This window comes from Geospiza fortis, unplaced genomic scaffold (genome assembly GCF_000277835.1).
Source record: "Geospiza fortis unplaced genomic scaffold, GeoFor_1.0 scaffold195, whole genome shotgun sequence".
Classification (NCBI taxonomy): Eukaryota; Metazoa; Chordata; class Aves; order Passeriformes; family Thraupidae; genus Geospiza; species Geospiza fortis.
The window spans coordinates 3,710,009-3,723,737 of record NW_005054324.1 but is presented as its reverse complement, the minus strand read 5'-3'; the positions used below and the strand labels follow the sequence as shown (position 1 = coordinate 3,723,737).

General features: G+C 36.4%; 1 protein-coding gene across 12 annotated transcripts in view; it reads left to right on the top strand.

Moving 5' to 3' along the window:
• CADPS2 (calcium dependent secretion activator 2) overlaps window positions 1-13,729 on the top strand; it is a 224,060-nt gene that overhangs the window by 60,327 nt on the left and 150,004 nt on the right. For all 12 annotated transcript variants that reach the window (XM_031056930.1, XM_031056928.1, XM_031056929.1 and 9 more), the window contains exon 5: window positions 3,815-3,936. In XM_031056930.1, the coding sequence (XP_030912790.1) occupies window positions 3,815-3,936 (122 nt within the window). The remainder of the gene's footprint in view (window positions 1-3,814; window positions 3,937-13,729) is intronic.

Sequence of the window (13,729 nt, the reverse complement as noted above, 5' to 3'; positions counted from 1 at the left end):
AGGAATGCCTTCCTGGAATTTTATAAATGAATAGAGTTTTCTCACTAGAAGCATTTAGATAAAACACAGTGGTTTTTTTTTACTGGTGATCATAGCAGTTTTTTACAAGTTTCTGCATTTTCCTCAAAAAAATGTTTTTTTCTGAGATTATGCAGGAAGTCTGGCCTGTAGGAATGCAGTCCTAATCTGTATAGATTTCAATTTACTTCAAGAGGAAGCCACAAATACATTTGGTGATTAAACAATTCTGATGACAGAATAGAATCATAGCATGGTTTGGGTTAGAAGGGACCTTAAAGATCATCTAGTTCCAATGCCCCTGCCATAGTCACCTTCCACTAGATGTGATGGATTAAAGCCCCCTTCAGCCCGGCCTCATAACTCAGGTCCAATTCTGCAAATGTGCATACTAAGAAATGTTTGTTTTGCTTTCAATATGAGTAGAATCAAAACATTACCACAGTGTGCATTGTGTATTTGATGGTCAGAAGGTGCCATACTTGATGCACTTGAAGTACCTCTATTTTGTTCAAGACAGCAGGAAAGGTTACACAATAAATATTTTGATTCTTAAAGAGTTCAAAAGAAATTAAAATAGTTTATCTTTTAAATATTTATTTTCTCAAGTGAAACGAGCATCTGGTTTTTTTTCATGTATTGAAAAGTCAGATAATTTTTTCCATGTCATCATTAAAGATATAGAATAAAAACCATCAAATATGGACAATGAAGTTTCAGTTATTTGTATAAAAGAGAAATTACTTATCCCACTATATGCAATTTTAATATTGCTAACTAATAATGTAAAAGCCCAACAATCAGCTTTCAGAGAATAGTAAGATCCATCATTCTATATGCCTAAAAGTTTTAGTTCATCAAGCATGTAAAACTGGAGTGCAGTCTTTAGTGTTGAAGGATATGAGAAGATGAAGTATTTATAACTCCTGTGCTGAATCCTGTGTGCCTCCATCACATGTGCCATGTCTGCCTCAAGGGGAATACCAAGCCTGGAATGGTCCATAAATAGCATTTACAAGAGTAGTTCTGAATAATCTAAAAAGTACCATAAAAAGTTTGGCAATAATATTTCTGGTCTTCAAGAAAGTGTGCTTGGTGATAGATGTAAGAGGAAGAAAATCCTTCTCTGTCCCTCTAGAGAGAACTGTTATGTCCTAGAAATGATGTGGTATTTAGGGCAAAAGCACCATAAAAGTTTGAAACAATCATGAAATGAGAAATTACAGGAGATATAACTTCTGGTAAATTTATATCAGCTTTGCTTTGTGTATAGCCCCTCTGCTCTTCCACCAGATATGTAGACTATTAGGTCTGGTGAAGTAAGTATTTTTTTTCCTTTTTCCCCATTAGCAATGAAGAGATTTGCTGCAAGATAACTAATCTACAGTTCATCCCATGCAAGGCAAAGAATTAAAGTATTACTTTACATGAGATAGTTTTTAGTAGGGCAGATTTTCATTTTAGACACAACAGTAACCACATGAGTTGACTCTCTTGCCAAACAGTGTGTGCATCTTTTGCTCTTGAGAAGCAAAATCTCAGAAGGTATAAGGGCAAAAGGAAACAGTTGAATTGATATTAATGCAGACTGAAATATGAAAGATGTGATCTTTTTCTATGCAAATGGCCAAATAAGAAATGCTGATCGCATTTCCTAGAAGACAGAGTACTTCCTTCTTTGAAAATGTGAGCTCAAATGTACACAATTTCACATCTTTTGAATAGCACATAAACATATCTGTGTCACACCTTTTGTTGGGACTCAGTTGTAGGGCAGCCAGCAGAATCCCCATTGAGGGCTGCTGAACTAGCACATGAATGAATAGGAAATCTACATCATGTAGGACAGAGTGGAAGAACCCCAAAATTTCTAGATGCTGAGTAAAGTGGGTGGAGTTCTTGCTGTCACTGTGCATTGTTATTATAAATAGTAGAACTTGTTAGTAATATTAACAGTGTTCTAGTGGGAGTAGACCTTACTGACTAAGGTCATAGACATTCCTGAGCATGACTGCGAGCAACAGCCACTGTTTTTACTATTTGAATATTTCCTTAAATATCCTGTTTGTAAAAATTTAGAACAAAATGAAAAAAAAAACCATAGTAGTAGGAGACTTATTTATATTCTTCAGCTGTTAGACAGTTTCAAAAGTAGACAGGCATTTAGGAAGTTGTTTATCAGCTAATGAGCTAATACATCCACTAGTGATAGTTTCCTTTGGAAGGAATGAAATGCAACTTTTTTTCAGTGCTGGAATCCAGAATTGTTACCAAAGAAAAGTGTACTGTGCAGTTATGTTGGAAACTCAGGAAAAGAATTATCAACATAAAAATGAATAAACATGGAGTCAGTATTCAGCAAGGACATATATTTGCTATGTGGAAAGACCACATAGGCAGTATTACCTAGAAGGATCTTTAGAGCCGTCTAACTGCTTAAATTCCTGAACAATAGATAGAAAAGAGGGATGACTTGATCATCCTCCCTGGATTGCTGTTATTATTTATGAACCATAATAGGCAGTATTGACTATTTATGGGTAGTATAAAAATGGTCTAAATGATCAATGACTGTTGTCTCACTAATATTTACAAACTGGCAATTTTGCAAGACATGTACCTATTACTAACATTCTGGGATATTTAAAGAAAAAAGAATTTTATAGCTGGGGGGCTGGGGGTAAAGTCTGGTTTAATTTACTGGAATTGGAACAAAATGGCACACGTGCAAATAACTTTAGTAGCAACATATTTTAGTAGTTGCTTGCTGACCTAAGAAGCCTATTGCCTATAATGAGACCAAAAGTGGTCATTACTTCTGGCACCTTTAAAACAAATTAAACAAATGTTGGTTTACATTTAAGGTTCAGTTTGAGGGCAGTTTCTGCTGATAGAGTACATTTTTCCAAGTTTCTTTTCTTGGGCCCAAAGGGAACTGTCAAGAAAAGCAGCTTTTCCAAAGAAACCAGGGGAACCTGACTGTGTTTTCAAATCTTCTGAATTAGAAACATCTGAAATGCAAAAATTCCAACAATTTCACACTATGACAAGACTTATAAAAGGCAGAGAGCATTTAAAGTAGAGCTGCGTTTGGCTTTTCTGAGCTGGTATAGAGTAGTCTAGAGGAGGTGAAAATCTACAGGATCTGCCAAGCTGAAAATTTCCCTGGTGAGGAAAACTTGCAGGGCACAGCTGGTAGTGGTGGCTTTTTCTGTTTCTCTTCTCCCTCTTCCCCATATGCATAGTGAACCTGACTGCAAGTACTGCACTGGGAGAAGGAAAGGATGTGCGTAGTGGGGAAAATCTTACAGGAACTGATACCAGTACTCTGACCTGCCTCTTGCTCAGCACAACACCAAATCCCTTCTGAGGTTCAAGGGTTGCAACCTCCAGAGACACCGCACCATAATTTACCTGTCTAGATATGATCAATGTAGTTACTTGTTTACCATCAGACTGTTTAAAAGATACAGTTTCTCACGTATAAAGATTTAGAATTATGTTCAGTCTTGAGTCTCAAATTGTGCTATTGGCATTTAAATTATGATTGGAGTAAGTTTTTGGTCACTGCCCAAGTAGAAACAGAACAAAAATTACAATTCCTTTTAGATGAAGTGGAAAAAGAAGATAAAATCAAAACTCTCCTCTGTCTTAAGATTTGAGTGAGTCGACTTTGGGATTTTGGGGATATTTTTTCTATTTTTTTTTTTTTTTTAATCTTCACAGAGCTTAGTACTGCGGTAATTGTGCTGTGTAGTTTTTCTGAAGGATAAACTATTTGCTCTCTTTTCCTCAGATTGTTATAATGGAAGTACAAGGTTTAAAGTCAGTTGCTCCCAATCGGATTGTCTACTGCACCATGGAAGTGGAAGGGGGAGAAAAGCTTCAGACAGACCAAGCAGAAGCTTCCAGGCCACAGTAAGCCACTCTGCTGTTGCTGCATCAATAGCTCTTTCCTGTCATGGGAGAACTTGTCTGGTTTTCTTTACAATTTTTACAATTAGCTTAGTGCTAGGTTATGGGATTTTTTTCCTGAGTAGTTATCTTGAATTCTTTCTGAGAACTCAAAATACAAATAATACTTATTTAGGGTGAAGCAAGTTCAAAGTGTGGATGCTGTCCAAATGAAAGCCATTGAATGTACAGGTGAGGAAAAGAACTAGAGACTGCATCCTCCAAAAATACGAACCTCTTGATAGATGTTAGCCTGAGGTGATTTTATGTATTCTAGGTTAATGTGCAGGTGGCCTTGTGGAGTGTAACTTGTACAATTGGAGGGAAATCAATACTCAGTAATCAATCTTGACAAAGCTTGCTCACCTGCTGAGCCTATTTCATTTTAAATTATAGGATCCAGTTCTTTCAATTAATTTTTGATGGAGCGGGTCAGCAAACTGACTTGGAGGGGGATAACATCATGCCATCTGTAGTTGAACCAGTTAGTGTAGCAGGGAGGAAGAAATTAAATTGGTTGATTTGTTTGACCTACACGCTGTCTTCAGGCACTTTTCACTCTGTTAAAATGTCACTTAGAATCTTTTGTAGATAACTTTCCAGACAGTATGTTGGGGTTTTCCTGGCACCATAGTGTGCTATGTGAAAGACAATTTAAAAATTGCAGTTGTTACAGTAGCTGATAAAACATCTTCTGCAGAATTGGGATGGTAGTTTCTATTCCATTTGGACCACAAAGACAGAATTTTTTTGACAAAATTAGAAACCCAGTTTTACCTGTCTCTTCTACAGTTGGGAGTAGAAGGAGATCTAATTTGTTGGACTTTATTCTAGCTGTGGCAACTTTCCTTGGCAAATAAGCCAGCAGCATATTCAAACAGCTTTGCAGAGCACTAAGTATGTGGGACAAGATGTAAAATTCGTTTGTCACAGTCCCTGGCTGTGTTCCTTCTCCAGGGTATTGGAATGCTTATTCTTATCATTTCCATGTACTGCGAGGGCCTTCTAAAGGGTGCAAAAATAAAAAAGACACACAGATGTACACATTGAAGCAAGGTCTTAAGTGGGTATTCAACATCATCTGCTAATTTTTTGACCTTTTGGAGTGTTTTCTGGTGGTTCAGGGTCCCATGAGACCCACTAGGATTTTTTATGGAGGGCACATCTCCAAACTGTCCTTTTTCTTGCAGTTGCTCTCAAATGGTTCCCTGCAGCACGTGCCCACAGTCTTTGCCTGCTGGCACAGCCAAGGTTCTTGTTTCTTCTCATGGTGTATTGCTCTTTTTCCTAACCATTGAACTAGTTCAGGTCTGTTTTAAACGCTTGGTTAACCTCTGATGTCATTGGTATGAGTCTTTAAATCACCTAGAATACACAAGCTTTTGAATTTTGGACATGTTTATCTTCCTTTCAGAAAACAGTCTGAGGAGGTTAAGGGTTTTGTTTTCTCTAGCTATTTCCAGATATGGTGAACAGGACATGATAGGGATGGCTCACAATGACTTCATGCCTTACTTATTTCATGCTGCAGGTTAAGGTAAAGTTTGTAAAATCAATCAGAGGTATATAGATTCATCAAGTAAAAATTACCAAGAGGTTAATTGATTTTCCTGCTTATGAATGTGGAAGCTTTATAAAAAGGAAGTTCCAGAAAAGATGGAGTTAATACAAGAACTGATGTGTTTCGAGGAGAAGGTGTAATGTTAGAACCTGCTCCAGGCTTGTAAACTGATTTAATGAACTTCAGGCTCAAAAGGTATGAGTTGATTGAATATGGGAGAGAGACAGATTATGGGCTATTCCATCTAAGTGATATCATACAAACCAAAGTCATATGGATTTGTTTGCCAAAAATTATGCATTTTTAGAAGATGAATTTTTGAGAAATGCCCTGAACTGTAGTTTGGAAGCACAGAAATGGGAGTTAGTGGTGCTGTTGACCTGCTAACCTGTAAAATAGTGTAACTTAAAGGGGCAAGGATTATAGAGCTCTGAAAAGTATCTAGTTCTTGTGCTGCTCTGAGTTGTCTTCTTATCCATTTCTGGCAAGAGTGATTAGGAGACATTGGCATGCAGTATGATTATGAGTATTTAGAGACTTAGCTTTTGAGCACAGATAGAGACCTCGTTTGAGGCAATGGGGGAGGATATTAAATTAGACAAGCATGAAATTAGCAAATTACGAGCAAACATTAAGAAGATGGAGGAAGCTGCCTATGTAAAGGGACATGCTTTCTTCCATAGTTTAGTTTTTCTGTTAGAGCCAAATCAGGTTTTTTTGGCAGTAGCAATATTGCTTTTATTGATTGGTGGTGGAGGCAGCCAAGAGGGTTTAGCAGAGTTTAATCAGAAATTACACTGGTGGAAGAGCACTGGTGGGCAAGCACAGCCAGACCTTCTCTTCCCTGATACAGAAAAAACAGCTGTCAGGTGCCTGAGGCTACTGCCTGCATGCTCTGCCTGCTGTTGGAGCTGGCTTTTACTGGTATAATTTTTGGTATTGTCTTTCTGATATGAAGGAGAAGTATCAGTGAGGCTGGAGGAGATCGTAACTTCAGATTTTAAGTAGGATGTGCAGCTAGAAAAGGGGACCAAAACTCTCATACTAAGCATAGAATGAGACAGTGATGAAAAGTGAATGATTACCACCAGCCTGCTATGGGGACTGCTGGCAGGAGATAACTTTCTGTAGTCAGTTTGTCATTTTGAACTGGTAGCTACACTTGTGGAAAGAAAAAAAAACAGTATAAAGAATTATCTATGCCTATTTTTTTCATCTTTGAAACATCTCTATATGCAGCGCAATGCTACTACTCACAACTCAAAGCTTTTACAGTGAAAAGGAGAAAATAAGATACTCAGATGAATGCTTCAAAATGCCACTGGAAGCCAGTGTGATCTTAGAGGAGAGATAAATGGAAACATGAGTCAAGTGCACACTTAATTCACAGTTTATCCACAATTCCAAATGCTGAATATTTTCTCAAGTATTTTTATACATATATATAAGTATTCCTCTAAATCCCTGAGTGCCATTTTAAGAGTAATACAAAAACAAGAAACAACATTCATTCATAAAGGGAAGATGCCTAATTACAGTACCTGGAAGGGGCTTTCAGTTTTCATCAGTAGTAAATATTTTCTGGTTCTTTAATGTGTTTAACTCCTGCTTTCTCTCCTTGAATAATAACTTTGTAAGTTTATGTTTAAGTGCTTCATTTTCTTCTTTAGCAACCTAAATGAAGTACTGCTTGTATGTATCTTACTGAGTAACTAATGGTCATTCTAAAATGCAAATGCATTCTAAATTGCAAATGCAAATGATGTCGTTTTACTGAGCTTATGTCTTGGACAGCTTTACAAGCAGATCAGTTACACAGCTTCAGATGCAAACCCAATAAAATTTTTATAACTGCCTGTGAAATATTTCTTCATTCCTTCCGACTGTTTCCTGCCTTTTAGCCCTGCTGAAAATCCCTCCAACATAGCCTGTGACCTTTTCTACCAGAGATCAGTAAGCAGAGCCCTCAGAGGGCCCTTTTAGTTGTGTGAAGCTTTGCATAACTTTGTTGTGATGCCACAGGGGGTCATCTGCAGAAATCCAGTGCTAATTTCATTTTTCAAATGTTACTGAAGTTGTCTTGTTTTTAGTCTTGTGGAGTCTGGTATCCACATTTCTTTCTTATCCTTGATTTTTATTCATTCTGAATATTAAATAATGTGATTTCTTGAAAGTGTCATGTGTTAGGCATGTAAAATCATGCCTAAAAATAAAAAAAAAGGGAACATACTGTCATTTAGTACTACACGTGACATTTTCTTGTCACATGCTTATGCAATCGGAAAAGATCATATCTTGATGGTGAGAAAACTTGAATAGAGACAGCATATTTATTCTTCATGTGAACAAAACCAATAAGATGATCATGTTTTACTGCCAGTGATTGTAGATTCTTATTAAAAGGGCTATTATATGTTAGAAGTATGTGAAGAATGCATGATTAAATCTGACTAGAGGGGGAAGGGAACCTCAGTCAGTACTGCACAAATAAAGTAAATGCTGCTCACATAATTTTTATGCCATATTCTACCATCATTAATTCCATAAAGTATTTGAAGTATGAGAACTTGTGCATACATTAGCTAAAGATTGCATAGAAAGCCTTCCATAGAGCAGTTAAAAAAATGGAGAAAAATACCTAATTTATAAAATTTCAGACTTTCTTAAATGACATGCTCACTCATAAAAAATAGTACTTTTTTTAATATGATGTTTTGAGAATGTGGCCTAAGATGACATTTCTGAAGGGAGAAAGGATAAACAACATTTATAATGTTAGATAGTCTTGTTCCAAACATCAGGAAGTTTTCTTTCTTCATCTTCATCGTAGTCCCTGCATCTTTATAGTTTTTTATTTTTGATTAAGGGAAACAAGGGGACAGTAACACTTAAAACTGTCACCTAGCTTGTGGTTGACAACACAGATATACAGTGTGTAAAGAAAGAGAAAGCACACCTACTCCTCTTTTCCCACATGCTCCTGCTCTCTGTCTGATACAAGTGCATAAATTAAGTTTGTTTCATTCAGTAATACTTTAATTATACTGTTTGTTTTCTGCAGTCATTCCTCATATTGTTTTCATGTGTAGGAATTCATGTTCCTGCTTTTGCACAAGAGAAAAGGTAAAATGAAGAAGTTTTACTTGCCTCATACTGCTTGGATTCTTAAATAGAAAATGGGAGAATATACATAGGAAGAAAGGTGGGACAGAAACACAAGTTTTGGCTGATCAGAGAGGCAGTAATCAAACTCTTCTGTTGCTGGCAAGCTGACTAATTCTCCTTAGAGTGTTTACAGGGTTTTCTGTTCTTTGTTTGGGTGCTTTCTTTATTGAAATGGGTATATTTGAGCATGGGATTTTTTATGTGGGACTACTAAGACTGCATTTACATAGTACGTGATACAACTGTGCTTAGCTTTCTGTTCATATGCTTCTGTTCATATGCTTCCTCTTGTATCTTCTGAGGATAAATTTTCTTTAGGGTTTAGCTTCTTGATCAGGGTTTTTTACTTTCACCTGTTCTTCTGACTGTTTATTACCTCTCAAAGATTTCTACTTGCAGCTAGGTGCTGCAAAATCCAGTGTTGATCTCACAGATCACCTACAAAATAGCTCATCCTAATTTTAGCATAGAGAGTTATTTTCTTTAAGTCGTAAATACATTTAAGGCAACATTTACAAAAGCAAGATTATTTGTTAGAGAACATCTGTGTATTTTTAGTAATATCACTTCACAGGCTTAAGTTTGGGAGACATAATTGTGCTGATGTATGCAATGCTGAAAACTTGGTGAAGATGAGATGATCCTTTAATAGTATTTTGGAATTTTAAGGGGAATAGTGGGAATCATGGCAGGAAACAAAGTGTGTCTGCTTTCATAAGCTAGGCTTGACTGAGTTGTGTAAGGGTTGTTATAATTTTCTCTAAAATTCACCTTTATATCTCTAAAGTAAAAATTCCATCGTTGTGTTCATCTTGTCACGTATCAGTATGCGTTTCTTTTTGGAGCAATTCACAGAATACAGTGAAGAAACAATCTTTCAAAAAATTGGGTGCATTGATTAAATACCGTATATGTTTGTTATCCAGCTGTTAAGAGGGGAAAAAAGAAATTAACAGTAGAAAAGTATCTGATGTTTCCTTGGTTCTGCAAAGGAAATTATGGAGAAGAAAAAGAATACACATTTATCCCAGTGCATCTTCTGGATTAATGCTAGAAAGGTTTCACATAAAAGAGTTTCACCAAGTTTCACTTGGTGCCTTGGTTTTGTGATCTGCCATTGATTACTATTTTATATTGTAGAAGAAATTTTTCCTCTCTCTTATTGCAGAGAAATGTGAATTATATAAGGACATTTAATATTAAAATACATTTGAAACTCCACTGGATAATAACCTGGGCAACCTAATTTTAACTGTTCTTGCTCTGCACAGGGTTTGAACTAGGTGACCTCCAGAGGTTCCTTTCAGCCTAAATTCTATGGTGATTCTATGATTAACTCCCAAAATAGTCTAAGTCTGTTCTGTTGGAGGGATTTGTGAAAGCCACTTTTGTTAGAAGGGAATATTCCGTTTTCAGATAAAGAAGCATAGCATGGAAGAAATTGGGATGAAAGGAGATAATTAAGGTTGGTTGTATTCTCTGCTCTATCTGGATAGTTAACTATAAACATAATTCTTATGTCACCAAGGCATATATTAGGGTATATAATATATATACCCTATATATAACATATAGCATATAGAGAGAGTATTAACCCTTCCCATCCAGAGGCACTGCCAGAAAGAACAGTTATTTATCTTTCTTCTTTTAAAATGTAGTATTATGTTACATATCTCTTGCAAGACTGATACCAGTTTTATTTCACAGTGCATTTTGGAAGTCTTTGGGTTTGAAGATGCATGTCCCACCCATGCCTTTCACTATAACAATCAGAGCTTGGAGGAAGACTGTTTACACACTGCTTAATGCACAAGTTGTATCTGTTTCCATTCTCATTCCCACCTGACCAACAACAAATGCAACTAATATCTTGCAGACAGGTATAAGCTTTCTATAACATCATGCTAAAGCAAATGCAGATGTGTGATCCTGCTTAAACCTGGAAGGTCTTTGGCTATAAATAGCATGGTGAAGCCAAAGCTAATTAAATCTTGCTTATAAGCAAAATGGTTTTGATCAGGATAAGCCTTATTCTAATATATCTACTTCGTCTCTGGCTGGGTCAAGCTGAAGGCAAGGGCAGCCTGTAAAGTATCTCCTAGAGGGATGTGGTCTGTCAAAGAAATAGGTGTGGGATAAGGATTACCTCAAATTTTACCTCCCTTCCCCTCCTGGAATACTTCAGTAGAGTGAATTTGAAATTTGTGTTTCAGAGTGGTCTGCACCTGTCTTATCTTGGAAAAGTTCAGTTGTTGTTTGTGGGCAATAGTTGACATGAAAACAATTCCTTTGGATTCTTCTTAAATTTTGGTATGACCTGAATGTCCGATTTTACATTTTAAAAATATCCTATTCTTTTACCTTGATTTGGAGAGACCTTTCAAAAATTTGCTTATATGTCTTGTAAGTATGACACAGGTACATTCAAATTAATTAGAAAATATTTTATTAGATCTAGAGTTTTAATTGGAACACATTTTACAGCCTAGTTTAGTTTAGGGTTTTTGTTTTGGGTAAAGAGAAATCTTGAGAAAAAGGATTTGAAACAAAGAAGTTTCTGCTTTTGGATCCTGTTCAGGCTAAGAATACTTTATACATCTCACATACTCATGACATTCGGAAAACTGTTTTTCACCCCACAATGGGCAGACTCTTCTTTTCTGTCACTGTGTTAGTATGTGCATTGATCCTCAGAGGTGTTGAGACGTCCAGTACCTCTGGAATACAGAATAGCCCACTGAACAGATGAAGAAAATATATTTATAGATCCTGAAATTTCTTAATAAATACATAATTTAAGGTGTGAGTCTACAGGTTAATGTGCCTATTTGAAAGCAATACCAGTGGATTGAGAGTAGGAGGACAGCAAAAACAAAGGCAGGGTAGTGTGGACAGCTGATAAGAGCAGTATGAGTCAGAAAGAGCAATAAAAGGGGTTTCACAATAAAACACACTAATTGGTCTCATGCCAACTGGAATACTGACATTTTCTGATTTTATTCCTGGCTCCTTCCTGGTAGACTCTGCAGGCCCAGGTAGGTCAGCCTAGTTTGGTGATTTATTTTCCTACATCTTTAGACTGACATGACAGCATCTACCTGCTTCATCAAAGTACTGTGAGTTTATCAATGTTTGACAAGATTTTGAAGGTTTAAAGTGTCACAGAAATAAAAAGTAACATGAAGTAAATAAGAGTTGCAACTTTTAACAGTATTGTGATGGATTCATAATTATCTCTTTCAAGGAAAAAGTGAAATAAATATGCATATAGAAATTTCGAGAGCATAAATCACCACGCCTTGCCCTTTTGCCCATCATCAGTCTCTAGGTGGGTTTGAGCCTTGGTGGGAAACAGGAGGTAATGCCTCTCATGCATTGTTCACTCAATATGTACCAGTGCTTGCCAGTGCCTGGCAGTGTCAGTCTAGGTACATACCCATGAAAATTTCCACCCTGGCTTGTGTCTTGGTTATCTGTATTGAAAGTGAGATGGGAAAGCAAGACTAATAATTTATTCATACTGTTTTATGTTTGTAATAACAATACTTGTCATAATAGCATTCTGTACTGTTAGAGTGCACTTTTCTTCTTTTCAGTGTAGGAAGCCTAAATGAGTGTTTTTACTTGTGTGCTTATTATGCACGGGACCCCTATTCTGCTTTCTATTAGATACTTTTTTGTTTGAAAAAAAACTAGACTCAGTTTTCTTGTGATTTTTACAAGTAATTTTTTCATATATTAATAATTATTTATGCTTAAAAATAAATACATGATTGTGCATAGATCATTATTAGCTCTCAGATAAACAGTAATTTTGAGGTCTCTTAATTCTTTTATTTAAAACAGTTGTTATTTTACCAAAAGCAGATCCTGAAAAAAAATCTGCATACTGACAGATTATTCTTTTTTTCCTTTCATATTAGTCTAGTTGTATAAAGGAGCATTACAGTATAGCATATCCATCAAAACACTGTATCCTTACTGTTGCTGAAATTACGTTTTGGAGCTTTCTGTTCCTTGGAAAAAAAGTTCCAGGAAGGGATTCCCAGTGTTTTGAAACAATCACCCTAAATGCCTTTAATTTTGCTGCTGAATCCACAGAAAAAGAAAAAGTTACCCAAACATTTACTTTTTTTTGAGTGACTACACTAGACAGTAGCTCAGCAATGCATTGACAAGTTAAGCAATGGGCTGCTTGGTGTGTGCAGTTGCAGGTGCTGGACACAGATTTTCTGGAAGGAAAGTGCTGAAGAGATGGTTTGTTAGTCTGCATTTCAAACTATTAGTATGCAGGGTCAAAGTTCCCATATAGACAGAAATAAATGATAAAGGGTAAAAGACAGGAGTGTAGACTCAGCTTAGGTGGAATCAAAGGTGACATTTAAAAGTAATTGTGTGACTTTCCATGCTTATACCAGGACTTCCCTTTTCACAGTACTTTCCCTTTCTCCTGTCATTCACCTCTGTAGAGCAATTTATTTTTCTCCTATCTACATTTTGTAGCTTTAGGAACACTTTGATTGGAACCTCAGGGTTAAAACCATTGCCATTGTCATTCTCCTTCAATAGCTGACAGTCCACAAGGTAGTAGCTAAATAGAGAAAGCATTTATGCAGAGTATCAGTGTTTCTTCAATAGGGATTGTAAAACAATGAATCTGTAGTTCTCCTCAAGATTTGTGCTTAAAATAGTGGAATCTTAGTAACACAGGGAAGAACAGAGTCACAGAAGATTAGGTGAGATAGTAATGAAAGGCCAGACGCATGGCTACCTCATGGTTCAGTTGCCTGAGTGTGGAACTTGTCTGTGCTTCTACTGTGAAAAGTTTTTATTATTTGTTTCAAACTTTCTTTATGCCTTGATTTCAGCTGCAGTTTAATGTGCTTGTTCTGAGTGAGCAAATTATGCTCCTTGTTGTTCCATTAAAAAAAATGAGTAATTTTGAAATAGAGAAACAAAAAATATTTTCCAGGGAAAGCGTTTACAATGTAAATCCCATTCTAAGCATTATAGAAATACAAGCTCTTTCCC